This window comes from Macrobrachium rosenbergii, chromosome 37 (genome assembly GCF_040412425.1).
Source record: "Macrobrachium rosenbergii isolate ZJJX-2024 chromosome 37, ASM4041242v1, whole genome shotgun sequence".
Taxonomy (NCBI): domain Eukaryota; kingdom Metazoa; phylum Arthropoda; class Malacostraca; order Decapoda; family Palaemonidae; genus Macrobrachium; species Macrobrachium rosenbergii.
The window spans coordinates 20,531,084-20,554,794 of NC_089777.1; the positions used below are offsets into that span (position 1 = coordinate 20,531,084).

Here is a 23,711-nt window from a genome sequence, read left to right on the forward strand (position 1 = left end):
CATGAATTTGTAAATTCTTTTTTCAGATATTCACTTCCCTGAGTAAAAATTAAAGATGTATGTATATTCATCTTACCTGAAGGTTGTTAAGAAACTGGTAAAATGCAAATTCTTAATTGTTCATCATATTTTTATAAAGCATCACCAGAGATGAAAATAGTATTATGGAAGGTGTGTGATTTTCATTTCTTTGCACACAATGACCTTGGAGGAATACTGATCAAAATCTTGATTTTGCCCAATATCTATTACAAAATACCATTTCAATACTTTAAACTGTTAGTTCATTTATTTGCATAATGAGGGACAGTGAGTTTCACTAAATGAATAAATCACTAATCTCTTAAACGTCCATTTTTATTACAAATGTTTTTCAAGAGGAAGTTTTGTTTACGTGTATCACTGTTACCAGGCAAAGTAGAAACTGATTCTAGTGCTTAAACTTCGCCTTTTAATCAAAGAAAGTAAATTTAAATATGATATTAAGAGATCTTATTACTATTATTGTTTAAAATTTATTTGAATTGGTGTATAAATAGTTATATACGAACTGTTACTACTTTCCAAGACAATTTCTATCCCCGTCAATCTGGCAACACTTCCGAGGTTGACAGAACTAAACATATTTTCCCCGACATTCCCGTAGATATTGTCATTAACTGACTAAATGTCCCACGGAAGTTAAATACGACATAGATGGAGCGAGGTTACGGGAAAATACAGTTAACGACACTTTAATGGGACCTCGAGCGAGAGATTTGAGTAAGTCTTCCAAGGTGACTTGAGTTAAATCTCTCAAGGCTAACCGAATCTGGTCTTCCATCTGTTAGTGTTCTCGAGGATCGAGATTGTTTGTGATTGTTATGGGAGTTTGTCGATAAATGGCGGGTTAAGATTGTAATATATCGCTGGATATTGGTAAGAGAATGTTGAATAGTTATTTATAAGACTTTTATGATCTGTGAGGACTAAGCTAGGCTATACCTATTGGACTAATCGCTTGGCGGAATGATTGCCATTGCTTGAGTATACCTTCGGGTATTATTTCACTTATGGACATTAATTGACTTTCAACTGAAATAACGTTTTTCTGTTGTATTATGATGGATTTGAATGATTTTGAGTTTATTTCCGTGGCTAAATGAACCAGTTATTGCCTTCGGCAAATGATATACTGTATTGCGAATAAAAACCATTTATAAATGAGAAATGAATTTCTATCAATAGAAATAAATTTACTGATTCAGTTTTGCCGTGGGAGAACGGGGCCCAGCAAGTGCTGGCGAAAAATTTTGTATCAATATCATTGCCAATAAGTATTCATTTGCGATGGAAATAAACCTCAAAATCATGTAAATCTTGCATTAATACAACAGAAAAACTTAGTTTTATGTTGAAAGCAAATAATGTCCATAAGCAGAAATATATTACCTTCCTTTTAACCAGACCGCTGAGCTGATTAACAGCTCTCCTAAGGCTGGCTCTATGGATTAGATTTATTTGATCGTGGCTAAGAACCAGTTGGTTGCCGGCAGATATCGGACCTACAGCCTTGCGGAATCCTGAAGCTATTATAACGAATTTTCTATCACCAAAATAAATTTCTTTCTTCATTGGCCGGTTTTCTGAATCGAATCATTTGCCCAGCAGAGTGATAGCCGAGAATGCTACCAACCAGACCAATGAGGAACACTTGCCATTGCTTAGATAAAGCTATGTGGGACTTGCTTTATGAGGCTTAGTTTCTGTTTAGGGCAGAGCAACATAAGCAGAAAGGCCATTTTGAACTTACCTTACTGACATCAGCTGTAGGTTAAATTGGTGTAAATGTTGCAGGCCTATGGCCTCAGATGACTTCAAAATCGAAGTATAATAAATATTTTGACGACAACAGATATCCAAATGGTAGCCTAACCTAACCTGAAGCTATTTGATTTTTTTTTCCAAATGTATGAACCATATATTTTCTGAATGCTCATCATTTGCCTACTTTGTAACTTAACCTAACCTAATATTGAGTTCATTTTACCCGTCTATTGGGTTTACTTATCGTAGGGCATCAAATTTTTAACCTACCCTACTGTGGGACTTGTCCCACTGTACCTGTTAATTGTGTAAATGTGGGTGTGTCATAGTACATCAATTTCCTTCAGGACAGGGTACTTGTATGACCTGTAGTTGAGATGCCTTGCTTTGAAAAGGCTACTGTAGGAGCAAGATTGAGCACCAGCACAAGGCTTGTTAATCTGATCCAAAATAATGAGTTTGTTTTTAAGATAATATTTGCAGCTGAGTGGTGCATTTCTGCAACTGTATGAAGGAATGCTTGTCTGTGAGATGAAAGTAGCTTAGTTGAGGATGATAAATCAGAATACACTATTGTGTGTTCTGAAGAACACAGTAGTGAGATTCTAATCTGCTTTAATGTAGGACCAGACATTAAGTTTTCTTAAAATTCAGACTATAAGACATTAATAATGAAATTAAAGCCTTTTTTTGGCATACCAGAACTCTTTACTGAAAGTCAAGAAATGAAGTTCAGATAGATTACCTGTACAGTAATACAGAACTAAAACAGTATTTTTCATTTTTTCCCCACAGATAAATGAAATTACATTTGAGGATGATTCACAAGGTTACCTTACAAAAAATGAAGGGGAGAGCAGCGGTTGTAGGTGGCATTTTGATTCACCTTACTCTTGGCAATTTGTATAGTTTTGGTAAGTTAGCTTATGGTTGGTGGTTTCAAGTCTCTCTTGTAGCTAAAACAAGAAGGCATTCTAATTTACTAAAACTGTCTTAGAATGACATTGTCAGAGGGCAGAGAAATTCCTTCACAACCCCACCTGACTTCCAAAATGTTAAGTGCTGTATGGTAATCTTTGTTGCGTTATTTCATTTATATTACAGTATATTCTGTTTAATTTTATTTAGTAATGACTGATTGCTTTTTGTTATCAGGCTTTTTTTTTTTACAGAATACAGTATAAGGTTACCTTTTTGAATGATAATGGTATCTCTTTTTATATGTTTTATGTCATGGGCACCCCAGTAATACAGTGCATTTTCAGTGCAACTTGCAGTCAGTTTTATGTTGAGTACAGTATTTGCACAATGCATTAATTATCGTTTTTGCATATTATGACCTACTATTTACTTCACAGGATAATTAGCATTGGTCTCTGCATTACTTCTTTCTTTATTAAATATCAGCATGGCATTAGATTCAAGAAAGAGTGTCATAGCTTTTAAGAAAGTATATACAGTATTTTAAGTAAATTATTAATTTCTTGAATGGCAAAAATTATATGAACTTGAGGTTTATAAGGAATATTGCTGGATTTAATTTGAATTCACTTGTTGATCTGTTGTCATTTAAGTGTTTATTAAATTACATCCATTGAATATGTACTTAGTCTTTTTCCCTGTTATGAAAATCCAGAGTAGGAAATTACATTTTGAAACACTGTTCCAACCCATTTTGATGTTAAGAAATGCCACTTTTTACTTTTCAGGCAACATGATGACTTACATGGTGTCATATATGAATCAGCGAGTAGATTCATCAGTGAACTATACCAACTTTATTTGGGTGAATAGCATTACCACTACTGCTCAAGGATTTTTCATGGTATTTGGTGGCCTGCTAGAAAGCTGTATTGGACCGAGAATAACATGTTTTATAGGTTGTTCTCTGCTGAGGTAAGTTTCTCATTTTGATTTCCTGCTAAATAATTGTAAGGTTAAGGCACTCCCATCTTCGAATTTTAAGGAATGATCAGAATTGAGTAATTGACAGTTTTGGACTGTTTTTGGTCTCATTAAATATATCCTGAAGTCTATTGATGTGGGTTTATTGAACATTTTTTCATCGCTTTTATCACCCTGTGAACGACAAATTGTCACAATACTTGTAAAAAATGCTGAAATCTTGTTTAGTTCAAAATAATCGATATATTTGCGTTACCCACTAAAATATCTCCGTTTTGTCTGACAATAGCGTCAAGAAAAACAAGATCAGAGCAACTCGCCCAAATTTCCCATTCCTCTCGACACTCGTCAAAGTGGCACCACACTTACCGTGCAAAACAATCTACTTATAATATTTTGTATTTCTTGACTTATTTTTACAGTTTTGTATTTCTTGACATCTTGACATGTTTTTATATTTCTTGACTTATTTTTGCAGTTTTGTATTTCATGACATGTTTTTATATTTCTTGATTTATATTTACAGTTTTGTATTTCTTGACATGTTTTTATATTTCTTGACTTATTTTTACAGTTTTGTATTTCTTGACATGTTTTTATATTTCTTGACTTATTTTTACAGTTTTGTATTTCTTGACATGTTTTTATATTTCTTGACTTACTGTCAGTTTTGTATTTCTTGACATGTTTTTATATTTCTTGACTTACTGTCAGTTTTGTATTTCTTGACATATTTTTATATTTCTTGACTTATTTCTACAGTAAAATGACCACAATATGTAAATCAGCATGCTATGTACAAATATACAGTATAGACATATGCAAATGAATAACAGTCTTCCCCATCGCCATCCAGTTATATAAAATTTGTTTTCATAAGTGAAATCATTTACAAATCAATTTATTTTGTTCGACAATTGACAAAAATAGAGTGAATGTTACGTTTTATTTCCTCAGGATATCTATACATACAGGGTGTCTATTAATGAATAAAAAAATATGTAAGTACAGTATATGGCAACATTTCTCTAGGGCGCATCACATAGTGCCATAGTGTACTTTGTGAGTCATGCCATGCCCTGCTTTATAGTACATTTATGAGTACAATTTTTTTGTCATAATAGGAGCAAAGAAGAGATGCCTTATAAGAGAAATATATAAAATTATATGCACTATGAGAATTGAAAGGATAAAAGAAATTGGAACAAAAGGCAAGTCTCAATCGGAGATACATATGTCACGAATGTCAACCATCCAAGAGGAAACCAAGCAGGGAAAACATTTCTTGTCATCCGATTATTTTGTAAATTTCAGGGGATGTTTGTTAAATGAAGAAATACTTTCACTGCAAAAGCCAGCTTTCTACCTATCAAAGTTTCATAGCTGTTACAAAATAAAAAAAAAAAAATTTGCTGTTTTCTCAAAACTTATACATTCATATATGTATGAAAACTGTCATCAGTTTTTTTTGCAACTGCAAAATTTATAAACTTACAGGTCAGTTTTTTTTTATTTATCTTTGCAAGTATTTTCAGTATTAGTTGTTTAATAAGTGGTAAAAATTTGAAGCAAATCCCTTCAGTCAAAAGGTTGCAATACTCGCCTATTTTATAATGGAGCCTTATGGCAGCTGTGAAAATCAACAAGTCCCTTAAGTTGAGAACACACTTTTTATGGGATTGATTTAGCGAAGGTAAACACTTCGATATGACAATAGTAATTAAAGGTGTAGCTGTACGTTATCCAAACATGACACATCCTAACAGACATATTTCAGGGATCAGTCTCATTCATTACTTTTCTAGTTTTCTTGAGCTGCCGACACCTGACACATAGAGTACAAATTCAGACTGTGTTATGAATGAAAAAATGTTTATATTTCATGTTACTTTCCATCATCGCAATAAGTAAAGTAAAAGTTGGTCATTTATAAAATTGAAACTTGAGGGAGGAAAACCGAGTGTTAAGTATTTTTTACCGAGGTTCTGATTTTGTTTAAAGCCATGTGGTGTATGTTTTACTAAGGTTATGTTTTGTTTAAAGCCATGTGATGTATATATTGTATGCACATGTGAATCCAGAAAAGCCATGTGATGCATATATTGTATGCACATGTGAGTCCAGAAAACAAAGAATCTTCAGAGTCCTACAATTTGTGCTTCTTCTGGGATGCTTTTCCTTTGGTAAGAATACTGAATATAGGCTATTAAACAATTTTGAATTTTCAAGGTGTTATTTTGCTCAAGTAAAAGCTTATTGAAATAATTTTTTAAAGAGTTAGACGTTTTTACAGCAATATCGCATGCTGTTTAATGTTAAGATATTCGAATACATTGTTTGTGTTTTTAAGGTAAAGAAACTATTCACTCTGCTATCATTTTCCAACAATGTTTTGTAGCTCACTGAAAACATAAGCTAACTCTACTGTTCTGCATAAGATACTGATATACTCAGTTGAAAATCGAGTAGGCTTATACATAAAGTGTTAGGAAATTTACAAGTAAGTACTGTACTTAGATTCCAAGTTTTGGTGGTATAATGTTACAGTTTGATGATATTAATCATGAATTAATGCTGGGTTGAATTTATGCAATGCTTTGCTCTTACTTTCAGTGCTGGTATAATGTTGACGCATTATACAATAGAAATGTCGCTATTTGCCGTCATCCTAACGTATGGCTTGTTGTCTGGAGTTGGCATATCCTTGTCGTATGTTACACCCCTTGCTTGTGGTATGAAGGTAAAGCTTCTTGCCCCTGTACAGTATTTGTTTGGTACCAGTGAGTGTGGGTACAGTATTTTGTTTCCCAGAGTCTAAGTAACTTTGTTTAAGTGTTGGGATTGTAAAAGGCAACAGTAATTCTGTTGCCTTAGTGTAGTGTACAGTTTTAAAGAAGTACTGTATATATATGCTTAAAATTGTTGGGCAATTGTAGGTGCTTAGGAAATTACAAGAAAAACTATGATTATTATTATGAAGTGGTTTAACCAGATCACATAGTGCTGTATGGCATTCAACCAGCTTATTTACTGGAATTTAGATTTTCACTCTTCCATTTAGAAGGATGGTGTAATAATAATAGTATTTGTACTTCCCACTTAATTATCTCAAATGAAATATACAAAACTTTTTGTTAGCAAATTTGAAATAATTTATTCATATATGTTAGATAAAAAGTATCTTCCAGTATTTTTTTCTATTCTAGAAAAGTAGATTTCCAATAGTTAAGCAGTCCCACTGGTATAGCAATGGGGACTCTTAGGTCATCAAATGCTGTATGCGAGAAATAGCAAAAAATGCCTTGAGTGGCGTGAATTTTGATTTGCCAAGTCATAGTGGTTTAAAATTTAACAGTCTTATAAATTATCTGGACAAGGGTAAACAGTAAGGACAGAGGCATGTACTGTAATTGTTGTAAACAAAATTCAGTGAAATTATGTAGTAGAGTCTGCAACATTAGTATGGGAATAGAAAGTAATAATGATAATAATAACGATACAGTTTTAACAGTAATTGCTGTAGGTAAAGCTATAATAGTGTCCTTGAACAATAAGTTATAGTGAGTTGAGTTAAAGTTTGTTTGTTGGGATAGCACGGGCTTCATGAGTTGATGTTCAGTACCCAAAACATAGCTAGTGAGTACAACAGATGGTAATTGTATTTAGGAGACATTACTGAAAAATGGTAAAATATTTGTGATAGAAAGAAAAAATTAAGATAGTTTTCTAAAAACAAATGGTAAAATAATTGTAAAGTTGTAAATGCATTTCTGCGATAGGAAGGAAAAAGACAAATGAGGATACTGTAGTTTATTACTAAAAATATGGTAAAATATGTACAATTTTATGTGATTTTTGAAACCTAGATCAAAAGTACTTCATACTGGTTAAAGTTACACATTTTCATCAGTGGTGTGGTTAAACTACATAATAAAAATAAGAACTATTGTTAATTTTCAGATATTGTTAATAAATAATGAATTTCTATCGACAGTGGTACCCACATCGCAAAGGGTTGATCAATGGTCTAATTGTAGGAGGATTTGGACTTGGTTCCTTAGGCTCTACTACGTTCCAGACCTTTTACCTTAACCCTGAGAATTTACCTCCACAATCTAATGGGTATGTGAAATTAGAGGCATATATAGTAAGGTTTTATTTCTTATTTATTCTTTCCTTAAGGTTTTAGGTACCTTAAAGATGTACTCATTATATTCCTGAACTTTTGTGGGTTACAGCCCTAATACAAGCATTTGTCAGTATTTTCATGTGGTTACTCTTAAGTTATAGTTTTTAGACTGTCTTTTATAAAGTATTTTTCTTCTTTGATGTTTTGAAACATGAAAACAGAAACTTTAATTTCCCAGGAGAAATTTGCTGATGAATGAAAACATAGTTACCAAAATATTATGTTTGGTATTTTCTTTGATTAATCTGAGATAAATAATGAGAAACATTACTACTATTTTCTTTGATTAAGATCTCATATAAGAAACAAGAATCATTATTACTATTTTCTTTGATTAAGGTCTCATAAAAGAAACAGGAATCATTACCACTATTTTCTTTGATTAAGATCTCAGATAAGAAATAAGAAACATTACTACTATTTTCTTTGGTCAAGATCTCAGATAAGAAATAAGAATCATTACTACTATTTTCTTTGATTAAGACCTCAGATAAGAAATAAGAAACATTACTACTACTGTATTTTCTTGATTAAGATTTCATATAAGAAACAAGAACTGTTACTACTATTTCCTCGGATTAAGATCTCAGATAAGAAATAAGAATCATTACCGCTATTTTCTTTGGTTAAGATGTTGCATAAGAAATAAGAAACATTACTATTATTTTCTGTGGTGAAGGTCTCTTATAAGAAACAAGAATCATTACTACTATTATTTTCTTTAAGATCTTGGAAAAGAAGTAAGAAACACTACTATTTTCTTTGATTCAGATCCTAGATGAATAATGAGAAACATTACTACATATTTTCTTTGATTAAGATCTCAGATAAGAAATGAGAAGAAACATTACTAGTACTTTGCCTTTGATTAAAGGACTGATGTATGGTTTAATTACCGCTTTGTATGTGTTTGTAAGATGTCATTTGTTCAGATATAGTCATTCATCCCTTTCAGGTTTTTCGTAGAAGATTCAATTCTAAATAAAGTTCCCAGCCTGTTCATTGTTCTTGGGTGCATCTTTATCATTATGCAATACACAGGGTGCATATTGTTAAGCAAGCCTGTTGAGGACCGGGTATGTATGTTTTCAAATGTTTAAATTTATAACTAGTTAGATGCAGTATTTAGTTTTGCTATCAGCTTGCTGCATAAAAGCTTAAATACAGTGTGTTTATACAACAATCATTTGTTAGGTATTTGGTTTCAGTGTTTATGAGATAGATGCAATGCATAAAGAAAGCATTTCAAATTGAATTAAAGAGTTAATAAACAAGTTTTAAGAATTCAGTACATTACTTTATCTGATTTACTTATTAACTCCATTATGAGAATAATATGATGAATAATTTCACTGTTATATTGATGTTGAGAAAATTATGGCGAATAATTGTACTGAAACTTGAGGATCGTTCAGTGGTCCTCTTATCTCTTATTTTGTCAAGCAAGATTTCTAATATTATATTATGTTTTTGATAGTGGGCCGGAATCCTCAGTCATGTAAGCATATTTTGAGATTGTCTTTTCTGTGTGACATCACTGTTGTTCCATGCATGGTTAAAAATACCTACAAAGGATATTTCCAGTGAAAATAATTTCATAGGAATTATCTCTTGCGTTCGATGAAGTTTTTAAACATAATGTTGCCAAGCTGTGGCACTATTTTTGTACTTCCGTATTTCATGATTACATCTTCTGCCATTAACTTTTAGTGATCCTTTGCAATGTTTGTAATACATAAAGCAGTTTATCAACAACCTGCTAACTTGTCAAGCGTTTTTGATACTGCAATAACTTGATCATTCATGTAAGGAAGTCCTGCATTTATTCATGATCTGTTCTTTGAACTGACAAGAATTAGTGCAAATGAGGTTTTATTGAGTGCCTTCTAGTTCATATATATACTGTCTTGCAAAGCAATGGGTACCTTAGGAGCAGCAAAAAATTCCCAGATTTAAAAAGGCTAGATTATTCAAAGTGGGAAGACTCTCTTGTCCACATTATATGTTGAATGATACCCAGGATGTCAATAAATAACAGGCTTATGTAAAGCATGATTCTTTGAGAATTGCATTCTGCTTTCTGCTAGTAAATGAATTCTTCAGAAAGTGTGTTTTTAATTAATTGCTCTTGTTGCTTTGGCTGTGATGCCAATGCTATCAGTTTTCGTCTCTGTAAATGACATGATGAAAAGATTGCTATAGTATCTTTCAGTACCTCTTACTCTCCAAAAACTCATGTTTCATATGTTTTGTTTTGGATTTGATTCATTGTGTTTCAAAAAAAATTTTTTTTTTTTATATACCTGTGGTGTCTTCAATAGTATCCCTATTTACAAACTTTTCTGCAGATTCAGAATCTTAGACTTGTCTTAGAAGAGAATATACTGTATGTGTTTTTGACAGCTGTTTTCACATCATTTACAGAGGTTGCTGCTCAAAATCAGAAGGTTTTATGTATATACCATATAATATGTGCAGAATTTACCTATTTAAAGGACCAGTACATAGACAGTACCCTATTCTTTCTGATGGGTCTGTTTGATGCAGGATTTCAATGAAAATTTTGCAATTATATGTTTTGTTACGTCTAATATTTCTTATTATAATTTCATTTGTAGCTTGTGTTTCCTATGAATTTGTTTCTAGTTTACCATTTATTGAAATAAACATCCAAAAACTTGATTAACTGGGACTGTTTGTAGCTGATTAAACTGCCTTATTTGAAATTAGGTCATTTTTTTAATTAGAATAAAACACATTTTTTTCTATTTTTAGTTTTGTAAGTTCTTTAAAGCCTGTTACACAGTTAATACTTAGACTTTAAAAGTAGATATATTTGGAATGTCATTTCAAGATATTATCATAGACTATTCTTTAGGAACCTAATCTACAGGAAGCTGAAAACCTGCTGGCCTTTGATGAAGGAGGTGAGAACCCATCAGTGGAGTCTTCTCCTACCCACAATCTTACAGGTACATTTTAAACACTGGTGATTTAGTAAAATCACTTCTTCTCATTTATGTGTAGAAACACTTCGGAATTAATTATTAATATTTTGTGTGTATGGTTTTTGCTGTTTGACATACCTTCAGCAGCTAGTTAGGGAACGACCCAACCAAAATTGGATACTTTATAATTTTTCAAAATGAATTCTTGTTAAGTAAGTTCTAAATCTGAGGCACACATGGTTCAGACAGTATTAGCTAGTGGCAAAAAGTTAAAAGGGTTTTTTAATATATGGAATATTTATTTCCTTGGACTTTGTTGGTTTGCATTAGTTTATTTTTACTAGTTGGGCCTTTGAAAATTGAAATGGTGGGGTATTTCCACTTGCTTAGTACCTTATCTTAGGTTTGTTCTATATTAATGAAAAGGATGCAGTAATTTGTTACTAGTGGAAAATAGTGTCCTAAGAGCAAAATACAGGCACTCCCCAGTTTACGACAGGTGCTCCATTCCTACGCCACGTCACAAGCCGAAAATCAAAAAAATCCTAAGAAAACCCTACTTTTAACGCTTTGGGTGTATTGAAAACGATGTAAACTGCATTTTTATTGAGTTTTTCATATAAAAATACTCCAAATTTTGATTATTCTGCTGTTCTGTAGCCGTATTTCTTCTGTCGGATCGGGTGTCGTAAGCTTCGTAACCTTGGAAATACTTTCTGATGAATATATTTGAAAAGCGTCATAACCTCAGAAAGTCGTAAGCCAGACCCGTCGTAACCCGGGGACTGCCTGTATATGGACATAAAAGTCCTCTTCCTTGTACTTTCAATCTGTATCACCAGAAACAAATAGGGCTCTTGAACCTATTTGAAACAGGTATTTGGAAAAAGCCCAAGAATATCGTCTTCTCTTATCTGAAATATTCATAGAACAGAATATGCAATATCTGTAGATAAAAACTGGATCATGTAAAGTACCATTCTTGGAATACCATTAGATAGCTTTAATGTAATTATCACTCTGTCATTTTTTTTTTTCCTTTACTCTTTATTCATTCTTCTTGGCTAGATTTGAGCTTGGTGTAAATTGGCCAGTGAGTCAATATAAACATTTGCCTTATACGCTAGGAGGATATGTTTTAAATCTGTGTGGAAGCATAACTTTGGGAGGTTATAATATAAAAAAATATTTTTGTTTAGTGTATGCATTTGTTATATAGATTTTATTGTCAAGTTCTAATTCAAGACAAAACATTTTTACAGAATTACGGCCAAAAGAAGTCGTACGGCACAAGACATTTTATGTCTTTTGGATGACCTACCTCTTTAACACAATTGCTATCGGTTATATAAATGCCATGTATAAGAGCTTTGGCCAGACTTTCATCAGAGATGATCATTTCTTGGCCCAGATAGGCTCTTTTGCCGCAGTATTCAATTGTATCGGACGAGTCGTTTGGGGTCGATTGATGGACAAGACCTCTTTTAAGGTAAACTCTTGTATTTTTAGCAACTTCCAAATACACACTGTTTTCATCTGTAATCCCAGCCTACAGCAATTTCTTTGTGTACTCATTTCTCTGTTTACTCATGCAGTGATTTTGCTGAGCAAGGTAAAAGTACTTTTAAATACTAGGTTACATTTTGTGAGTTACAGTCAAATTTCATTAGACAGAATGTAAGAATTAGAAGTGCAGAGAATAATCAGGTTGAAATTCTGTCAAGCCCAGGTATCTATTCTAGACAGTCTGTTCAATTAAATTTAATTAAACCAGTGCAAATAGTTCAGTATCTTTTTGGTATTAGAATTTTTCTTGTGATGTTCTTTTTGATAGCTAGTTGTCTGTTGTGAAATTTAGTAAGATGTTGCATCCCATATAAAATGTATACCCTTTTCATTATCATCATTTATTTGGTTTTATGCTATTAGCCTACCTTATATAGAAGCAAATATTATGCTACATTTTGCGCTTATTTGAACTTTTTTCCTTGTTTCAAGATTTAGTTACAACCTTTAGGTTGTGAATCCAATGATCATTGCAGTTATATTATTCCTTCAGGGGAGATATTTGCAAATATTGTTTTGTACCGTTTTCCCTAAACCAGATCTAATTTTTCATTGTCCATCTTAGCTACCTTTTGTCGAAAGAAATATTAAGCAAATGTTGAAAAATTCTTATATATACCATAATCTCGTTTGCAGGTATCAATGCGCATCCTGGCAGTACTCTTGGCCTTCTTGTTTGCGACTCTTCCATTAACGAGGCACATGGGAAAAGTTGGCTTCACTGGCTGGATCTGGCTCATTTTCTTCACGTTCTCTGGAACGTTTGTCTTGATGCCAACAGTCACTGAGAAGGCATTTGGTGCTAAACACTATTCTGCAAATTATGGTCTGCTTTTTACTAGTCAGGTAGGTTAAACGGTTGGTTCTCATGCGTCACCATAGATGCCCTTTATTGTATTCATGGTATTAATAGTATTTATACTATGATAATTAGTTTTATACTTTGCATTTTCGAAGGTGTACAGCTTGTTAATTCATTTATTTAATCATATATATTATGTATGTCTTTGTGTATGTACTATATGTGGAAATATTGTTCAGGAATTTGTTGTATCTTTGTGTTTTGGACTTTCATGAAAATTTTTCTTATTCAGTGCAGTATGAGATTCTGCACTAATGTTGCTGTACTACCACCTCACTATTAATGAAATCACATCTCGTTTGTTGAAAAGGCAATATCAGGGCCATTGATAGCAACTGTGAACCAGACTATGTTACTCGCTGTTGGCTACAACGGTTGCTTCTTTACGATAGCAGCAATTCTGTCATTGAGTAAGTAGTTCAAGTGTTTTAATTTCCTACTTTTGAAACAATGACATTGAAAAAGAAAGCTGGTCATTTTCCTTCAACGTTAAGGGAGTGAGACCATGTAACTTTGTATCCTTTGCAATTTGACAATCACTTGCAATTGTTAGTGGACTGCCCTTTATGGGATGTTCTTGACGTTTCTGATTACAGTAGCGTAATCTTGCTCTTTTTTAAGATTAATTAAGAATAACTTGCATAGGGCTGTCATGAAGGAATTGTTGTTAGTAAAGATATTACAGTAGATCTTTTAAAGAATTGCAACTCAGTAAAAACTTAAAAATTAGATAAAGATGAAGAAGATTTGGACAAAATTTCTTTGGAGGATATGTTTCCAATATGTGATCTTTGTAAAGTTGAATGTTTTGGATAATGATGCCTCACAGCAGTTGAAATTCAGGACCAGTGACTAAGTTTTGCATATGATAAATATTCACTTTAATTTGTTACGCCTCTCTCTCCCTCAGGTTTTGGAATGACTTTCTTTGTGCCTGAAGGTTTGTGAACTGTTCTTCAGCAACAGTGTTTTTTTTCATCCTTTTTATCATTCAACAATAACGAGCTCAGGAGCAGTTTTTTATGGTAATGTGTCGTAAATTTTTACTGTGTGAACATCGGCGGCCTGTCACTCTGGCTTACTGTGATTATTTTAAACATTCCAAAATTATTTTAAACATTCCAAAGAGGGTTTATTTGAACAGAAAAATATTTATTGAGGAGATAATTATTAAACATGATGAATTAAGCTATTAGGAGATGTTATATACTTAGGTTTTAGGAGTGTTGCAGTTAGTATTTTTGAAAAATATTGGTAGCAGATTGATTGAACATCTTGATTTCGGGTTAGTCTTCCTGTGTATACATCATCATTCAGTGCAACTTTAAATGCTTTGCTGCCCTAGAAGTGTAACTTAAAATTTTTGTTTTACTAAATGAAAAATTTTTTTTTATAGTAATCCAGATATTTTCTTTTGTGACTTAATACTTCCTTAAAACATATGAGTTGTTGAAAAAACTGTAGATTGATAATAATCAGAGAAATTAATATGATCAACAGTAGTGTATTAGGTTGAGAGTCACGAAGGTTGTAACCGATTCAGGTAAGATACCGAAGAGCATAATACTGTACATATTTTTTCCTTCTTGCAATATATTTTATTAAAAACTTTGTGTATTTTAGGTAGCTCCTTTGACATAATGACAATATTTTTATGTATGTTGGCTGTTGGCTAATTTTAAGGTATAGATCAGGGAGAATATGAATATGAAAAGAGAATATGAATATGAAATGAGAATATAGAATATGAAAAGCATTTTAGACCTAGTTTAAATTGCCTGCTGACACAGCATTTTAATCCTATATTTTAATGGAATCTGAATGGTATAAAAATTTTTAGATCATTTATACTATTACTGCTCAAATATTGACATGTAAGCAAAAATTCTGGGATCTTAAGTGGTAGTAAGTATGGGTAACCCTTCTTAGTAGTACAGTATTGCAAAAGAGGATGAGATGGAATCTCATTTTGTTTTATTATTTCTTAATTACACTTTTGAGATGAAATCTCATTGTGAATTATCGTTTTTTAATTACGGTATTCAGAGGTAAAACATCATTTTGAATGATTGTTTCTCGAGATGAAATCTCAGTCGAGTGGTGGTCTGGTAGTATTTTAAGGTTGGAAGTTAATTTTAAATGCTTATCTCACTGGTGCTTTGAACATAGTGTACAGTTATTCCATATCCTCTCCGTTATTCCTTTCTGTGCCTTTCCTCCTAGAGTAAACATTATTACAGTTTGTAGATTGCAATACAAAAACACTCTTCCAAACTACTTATGTATTTTAACAACATATAATTTAATTGCATACTTGGCATTCCTTTGTGGTAGGAGATTATGGATTTCATTATCAGTTACGTAGAAATCAGATCATTGATCCATAACCTTTTATTTTCATTGACCTTTGTCTCATTTTGTAAGGACAAGTTTTGGGTTGCAGTTAAAGCATAGGAAAGGATATGTATTCCTTGCTTAAGTACTTAATAGTTAATAAGACCCCCTATTAATGTCATAACATTAATGATGATATTGTAATGGAAATAACTTTTGTTTGAATGAGATTGCGGCTGTGTACCTCATGTATTTAGGCAAGACCTGTGAGTGTTAATAGTTTTAAATCAGTGGTGTAGTATTGTAGGTACTTAATAATTTCTACTCTAGTTACTGTACTAACACTGTGTTTATATCATGTTATTCAGGCATTTTCTCGTTCAGTTGTAGATATGTATATCTTAAGTATTATTTGGGAATCTCGTTCTTAAGAACTTGTCAAACTGTAATCTTATATCTACAGATCTTCCTTCTACATTACTGTTCTCCTACTTTTTCTTGGTGCTTTTGTAATAAGAGGACTGTATCATAATATTACTTGTAAGATTTCCTTGTTCCAGATAAAAATACTTGAAGCCCTGTTGTTGTTATCAGTGTCAAACATGTCTCAAAAGTTGTGCAGCATTATTATTTATTGTCTGATTGAAACAGCTTTAGAACTGTTATTTCATATGAACTCCCAGCACAAAAAGATCCAGAAAGTCTTTAGTTAGTTTACTGCCACTTAGCATAGAATGAAGGAGAAAGGAACTGTTAGCCATTACTGTACTTGAAAGCAAGAACCAGTAATATGAAGTTCATTGTACAAGGGTTCATAAGAACTTTTTTTAGGGTTTCAAAGTAAAGAAGGCTCATGAATAATTTTGTTTCAAAGCCTTGGAACATTTGAAATTTAGTCCCTTGTTTTGATGGAATACCAGGAGGCTTTAGATATTTTGAACGTGCTGATGTATAGAGTCCTCTGTTGGGCTGATAGACACAGTACAGTACAGTATTGGTATATTTGATATTGGCTGCTATTAAGAGCCAGGAGTAAAGATTTTATAATAAAGTGTATTGCCTAGTAAGTTCAGTTCATTCTTTTAGCAGGATGACACCACCTTTAAAATTAACTTCGTGTTTCTACACATATAAACCTTAGTTCTTTACATAGGGATTTAGTTTGCGAATGTGAGTTGAATCCCTATGTAAAGAACTTTAGGTTTGTGTTAGAAAAATACAAATTACTTTCAAAATTTGCAGTACAGTATTTCAGTATTATTCATCGGCAACAATTATTTTGCTGTGGTCACTTACAGAAGCAAACATATTTTAACAAAGTAACATTTTTTGCTCCAACTCAAATGTTCCCTCATTATTTTAACTGTAATATTTTTATTTTTGCGTTAGGCCTTTTTATTATTGTTGTGGTGTGGTGTTGTGTTCTTTGCTATTATTTATTTCAAACATTTTTAATGGACCTGTTGGTGCTTTACATTTTACATTGGGCTACTGTGTAGTGATTTATACATTATAAATAGTTTTTGGGCTACTGTGTAGTGATTTATACATTATAAATAGTTTTGTTTCAAAGCCCTGCAATATTTGAAATTTAGTCCATTGTTTTGATGAAATAGGTGGGTTTTAGATATTTTGAACTTGCTGATTTATCCGTGGAATCTCACTGGGGCTAGTTACTGCATCCAGACTGGTAGGTTCGTCTAATGACTGAACCTGTCTCAACTGCGTACATATATCAGTGTGACAGACTTGTTTGCTCAGCTAATCCTCATATGCTTCTTCAAAATTCTTTGAGGTGTGATTTATTTTTAAACTCACAATGAAGCAGCTTTTATAGAGTCCTCTGTGGGCTGATAGATACAGTACAGTACAGTATTGGTATATTTGATATTGGCTAGTATTAAGGGCCAGGAGTAAAGATTTTATAATAAAGTGTATTGCCTAGTAAGTTCAGTTCATTGTTTTAGCAGGATGACACTACCCTCCAAATTAACTTTATTTGTTGCCACACAAATACAAACCTTCGTACTTTGCATAGGGATTTATTTAGCTTGTGAACGTGAGTTGAATGCCTATGTAAAAACTGTAGGTTTGTATGTTAGGCAAAATACAGATTACTTTCAAAATTTGCTATACAGTATTTCAGTGCTATTCATCAGCAATAATTATTTTGCTGTTGTTACTTACGGAAGCAAACATTTTTTAACAGAGTAATATTTTTTGCTCCAACTCAAATGTTTCCTCATTATTTTAACTTTAATGCTCTGTTTTTATTTTTGCATTGGGTCCTTTTTATTATTGTTGTGGTGTGGCTTGTGTCCTTTGATATTATTTTGGATTGTTGGTGCTTATTTTTATTCATTTATATTGATTTATTTTTTTAAAATTAAGGAAGAACATTTTGTTTCATCTTGAATTTCTTGGGATCTAATTTTCAAGGGACCCCAGATAAGTTTTTCTTTGGTGGCTCTCAGTGTTATCTGAAAAAGTTTTTGTGTATTTTAATCAACTTCTGTGAAATCTGCTTAGTCAACTTTTATGGCTTTCGTTTTGTAACTGAATGTCAAAAATAAAAAAGATCGTTTATTTTGACAGTTCAGCAGCTCATGCATCGTAGGAATAACTGCTCAGACTATGTACATTTCATTTCCAAATGCTACCTAATGAGACCCCCAAAATACTGTACCTCATTTTTGAACTGAAATCCCTTTGAAACGTATTTATTGATAGTTATATATGTGCTTGTAAGTGTTTTCTGTGTACAGTAATGTAAATAGATTTATAAATTGTATGTGGATGTATTTATAGTTTATAATATACTTTTCACTTTATTGGAGTTATTTCCATAGAATTTTGTATCATAGCACAAACGGGTCTCAAGGCTGTTTGTGCACATAATTTAACCACATGTTTTTGCTTAGCTTTTATTCATTCTCAGACATTCTAGCAACGTTCCATCTTTTTATGAATTTTGCGTATACAATACATTAATTTTGGATTTTAAGGATTACTGTGCTGAAGGAAAATGTAATAGATGAATACCTTGTTGAAAGTCTTAATTCTATAGGTAAATTATGTCTTGTACGATACTGTTTTAAGTAACTGTGCATTTCAAGTTGGTAATTGGTTTATCACTAATATATATGAATTTTGATGCAACTGGAATTAAACAATGCAAGGGCATTTTTGCCATTGTAAACATTTCATTACATACGGGATCAAAGTTCAAAAGAATATACAGTGAATGATGTCTTCCTGAGACTGTTGTATTTAGCAGAGATATTTAACATTTATTCTTGTAAGGTTAAGGGATTGCGAAGTAAAACTTCCACGGTTCCCAGTTTCACAAATTCTGACGGAACAGTTTTCAGCAAATATTGAATAAGATTTTACGAAACCTGATTGTGGCTACCATATGGCTCTATGTGATTCCTCATTATTCCATGTCGGCTGTTAGTTGAAATGTTGTTTACGTACTAGATGTATTTTGGTGTTGTAGAATCGTCGAAGCGTTTCGATCGCAGTGCAATAGCTTTGTAAGCTTGTTGTGTTTGGTGACTATTTTGAAATGGATGAATATTCTATATATTTGTACACAGTACATGTTATTTTTATGCTAACCTTGAAGTTGATTTTATTATGCATGGCATGTAAAAACTTGAAGAAAGTTTAACTTTCAGCGATTTACATGTAGAGTATAAATAAAGTCTGTGATATATTCAGTATATTACTTCCGGAAGGAGCGACTCCAAAACCAATTGCACATTCAGTGAATGTATTTAATGCCGATGTCTGTAAGACAATGAAAAGCCAATCTATTTATAATAACTTACCAAAGGCAGCTTAGACCTAACCTCACTCAAGTGTGTGCCTTGTAACGCCATTATTTAGTTATAGTAACACGTCAGTTTTACCTTGGCAACAGTCACTACCTATTAGCATCTGATATTATAGAGATTACGTAGAGGTCATCATGGATAATAAATGATTGGCAATTGGTTGCAATACCAAATGTTATTGTAAAGTACTCTAATTATATATGCATTGGATACCAAATCTTACACATGGGCCTAACCAGGATGAAAAATATCTAAATTTAATACCTGAACCTGAAGAAAATCATGTGCTCGATATTTATATAATTTAATAGAATTGGAAGCCTTGCTGAATAAAAAAAAAAAATAGCCATATCTAATGAAGTCGGGAGGAATTAAAACTAACCCTCATATTTTAACTGCTAATATAACAAAATGCTGAATCTCTAATTGTTATAGCATAAAAAAAATTGCTTAAAATCAAGCTCTTTAGAACATAATAGGCCTACATGACTTAAAGTGCTTTCAGGAATGCTAAAATAAAGATGGCACACAATAAATGCTTTGGAAATTGCTTTTTATGAAATAGTAGTTTGGATGGCATACTTCAATTTAATGCTCTAGAAATTCTAGATTTAAAATAATGCTCATGGGGAAACATTTCTGTAATATTTGAACAGAACCTCTGGTCTTAAGACTTGAGGTTCCCCACTAGATAACTTAGAGTTCAATTTTAAATGAAATGCCAAATGTGTTTTATCTGCTGCGTATATTTAAAAATTTCAATACTTAATACTACACAGAATATACAGGATTTCCAAAATTTATATAACAAATCTGTATTTTTTTTTTTTTTGTATTTTGGTGAAGTTTGCTGAAAATTACCAAAATTTTATCAATGAAAATCAAAGTACATTTGGATTTCCAGAAGAACAATACTAAATATAGAACACTGTAAATTCAAGTTTCCATCTATCCAATGGAACGAAAAGAAAACATAAATGCATTTTATGAGTAAAGCTGCACCGTGTTGCCAATTACTGCATTATTCACTCAAGTATCCAGGGATGTTTGTCATTGAAGGTCCTTGCTTGTCATGTGCCGTCAAATAGCCAATATGGACGTCAGAACTTGAAATCGTTTCGTTTCCTCTTGTGAGACCTTCAGTGAACACCCTGGACTTTGTTTTATGTACCAATACTGGCTATTTGAGGTCGTACTGCGCGACAGGATAATAACAAAAGACACTTAAGACGCCCTTCAGAAGCTGAAGCCAGTTCGGACGAAGAATATTAGAATTTAGGCAGAGAAATTAGAATTTGATCAGAGGAACCGGAGCAACGGCTGGGCGGTAGTGGTAGCCATTGACAGCGCCAAGGTGGTAAGGAAAACGTTGATAATGAAGGCTGTGAGGTAAAGCTGAGCCGTAATATCCATAAGGCAACGAAGGGACGACGCCATGGCGTCCCACGGTTGAGTAATGGAGGCTAGCAGGAGAAAGGCCTGCGTATGGAAGACCTACGGAGGCGTCCCGACGGCCGCGTCTGTACCTCTGCAGAAGACCGTATTGCGAAGGGCGGTGATAACTTATCTGATGGCGCTGTGGGTAGGCGTTCACCCCACGAAGGTAAGGATTATATAACTGGTGTCCGTAGGAATGGAGATTGGTATTTGGTGTCCCCAGGTGACCAAAACGATGGTGGGAATGGGTAAGGTGATGAGGGGATGAGATTGGACTATTCAGGAGACCGGTGATCGGCTTCGCCCCCTGTAACAGCACCCTGGGGTTCCTGTAGATGTGGGACCCCAGTTGTGCCGAGCAGAGTGTAAGGGCGACCAGAAACACCTTCAGGAGGAGAGAAATAATTGATATCAGGAATAAACTTAAGGGTCTTAGTTTTGTTTCGATTGTCAAATTGCTGAGCAGCTTTTAAAATATGTAGATCAATATTAGACCCAAGTTTTATTTAATAAAAGAATTTAATCAGAAAAATTCCAGTGTTGCTGTATGACATCCAGAATTTACAGTTACAATTAAATCAGTCATTAACATCAAAACAAATTTTGATTACATATATAGATCCAGAAATATAAAAAAAATAATGAACTCACCAAGATTCTCATGGCTGCAGTGCAAGTCTGTAGACTGACGATGCAGAGAAACCTGTAGACCTTTTATACATATCACAAATGACGTCACAAGCCCATATGGAATAAAGCAAGGACCGCACCCAACCATACATTAAAGAATTCGGTGAAATAATTATGGCGGTTTCCGGTTGTTAGGGGGGAAAAATTGGGTGACGAGTTTTAGCTCGTAGCAAGGACGAATTGGCCTTGCTTCCAATAGCTTTGTCTTTAAATACAAACATTGGAAGTACAATATTAAATTTAGGCCAGAGGTCAAGCTCTGTGACCTTTGAAGTCATCCAGAGCTGAAAATAATGTTAAGACAACTGTTGGGAGAGTATGGAAGTCAAAAGAATAAAAGGGGTTGCAGCTAGGGCCCGAAGGGACGCCTCAAAGAACCTTATGTAAATGCTTCCAGGGCACTGCGTGACGAGCACTGATGGCACTGCCCTTCTGCGGGTATATAAACGATGTAGAAAGCGTTTAATCGTAAATCGTAAATATTTAAATAATAAGCCAACAATACTCCGTTCATATCAAATTCACTTTGCCTTAGGAAAACTTACACTCGTTAGGAATTATTTATGATAATTGCTTCAAACTTTTAATAGGATTCGAACTTACGCCTTTTTTAAGCAAGGATAAAATCACCCTCATCCTAGACCCTACAGTTCTTACCCGAAAATGAATAATTTGAATCTAACCAGGGCCAGATTAAAACACTTATACTTCCCTCTTTGTATAATATATTTGCAAGGTAAAGTTTATATATATATATATATATATATATATATATATATATATATATATATATATATATATATATATATATATATATATATATATATATATATATATATATATATATATATATATATATATGTATAGTAGTGTGTGTGTGTTGACCCAAACAGACGAACCATGTATCTGCTTTTGAGACAACTGCTGTCGGCGCAACCAGTAAAATGTGGCGAAAAAATAATGAGAATGCGAACGTAAAGCAAAGATGAGTAAATGGGATGGTGACGTTAATACCTATGCCAAATGCTCTTCTGAAGGTGAACACTGAACTTTGGGTGTTTGGAATTGCAGAGTTGTTAGAAGGATGGGGTAAAGGTTGATATTGCAAATGGCGTGATACTAAGATGTTAGGCCTATGGTAGGAGTTGTCAGCCATTATTTTTTCCCTCCGTGTGATTCTGGAGTTAACTATTATAGTCAACTATAACCAAATATATTCAGTTGGGAGAAATGAATTGTGTTTTTATGTATATATATATATATATATATATATATATATATATATATATATATATATATATAATACATATAATGAAATCCCACTGAAGAAAATGTCCACTGTTCAGGCCTCTTCATACACATACATTATCTAAAGATAAAAGTAAAATGATAAATGTATTTCCAGCAATTGTGAACGTGGTCAACTTAAAACCTTCATTATCCTCCTAGCTCCTTAGAACCAAGGGCTATTAGGCTGAGGCTAACCACAAAATAGTTTACCTAGAACGAAGCAAATTGATGTGATAATCCTGAATGTATTCTTATTTTTATAACACAGGGCGTTGTCCATAGCCCATGTAACATATATCACAGTCCAAAATAACATTGATAGTATTATACACTTGCAGAATTTCGTAAGATAATCCAAAATACATTTATAGTATTATGCGCTTGCAAAAATTCCTTGTACTGCACAATAATTGGCAGATCAGTATAGGTCTACGTATTTCGTGTAAGTTGCTAATTAACGTAAGATATCCTCGTATATATATAGCGTACTTGTTTTCATTGTTTCATTATCTACCGTATATGAACACACAAATAATGATAGTATTTTCACATTTGTATTTCAAAACGGCGGATAGCAATGCGTTCTCAAATAAGTATTTAAGAAACAAGTACTTGAGTGTATATTTAAATGTTTTTAAAGCAATTGGTGGAAGAGCGATGCTTTGCTCTTAGTCATAGGTCTAGGTCTAAGAACATGGAGAATAAGTACACTTGGGCATTATTGTGTATGAATTCAAAAGAATTATTTGCAAATTTTGAATTCAACCAGTTATTTGCAATTGTTGATTTAAATGAAAGCAGTTCCAATTGCTTAATCTATCCCTCCACTGTAGGCCTACATGGTA

General features: G+C 33.0%; 2 protein-coding genes across 7 annotated transcripts; one reads left to right on the forward strand and one right to left on the reverse strand.

Moving 5' to 3' along the window:
* The first annotated feature begins 580 nt into the window (after window positions 1–580).
* On the forward strand, window positions 581–19,328 carry LOC136825398 (uncharacterized MFS-type transporter YhjX-like). Of its 6 annotated transcripts, none has more exons than XM_067081710.1 (12): window positions 592–762; window positions 2,602–2,720; window positions 3,516–3,702; window positions 6,325–6,451; window positions 7,706–7,833; window positions 8,856–8,976; window positions 9,378–9,398; window positions 10,779–10,872; window positions 12,111–12,337; window positions 13,051–13,260; window positions 13,587–13,686; window positions 14,187–19,328. In XM_067081710.1, the coding sequence occupies exons 2-12, from the start codon at window positions 2,606–2,608 to the stop codon at window positions 14,222–14,224; spliced, it is 1,368 nt and encodes a 455-aa protein (XP_066937811.1). In that variant the 5' UTR covers window positions 592–762; window positions 2,602–2,605; the 3' UTR covers window positions 14,225–19,328. The 6 variants fall into 6 exon arrangements, with proteins under 6 accessions (XP_066937815.1, XP_066937811.1, XP_066937813.1 ...); XM_067081712.1 differs by having other exon boundaries at window positions 10,794–10,872; XM_067081711.1 differs by lacking the exon at window positions 592–762 and adding an exon at window positions 781–918.
* Window positions 19,329–20,175: 847 nt separating this feature from the next.
* LOC136825401 (uncharacterized) lies at window positions 20,176–21,955 on the reverse strand. Its single transcript, XM_067081719.1, has 2 exons — window positions 21,538–21,955; window positions 20,176–21,271 (listed from the first exon to the last, which is right to left on the reverse strand). Exons 1-2 carry the CDS (start codon window positions 21,547–21,549, stop codon window positions 20,738–20,740), a joined length of 546 nt encoding a protein of 181 aa, XP_066937820.1. The 5' UTR covers window positions 21,550–21,955; the 3' UTR covers window positions 20,176–20,737.
* Between the last annotated feature and the right edge of the window lie 1,756 nt (window positions 21,956–23,711).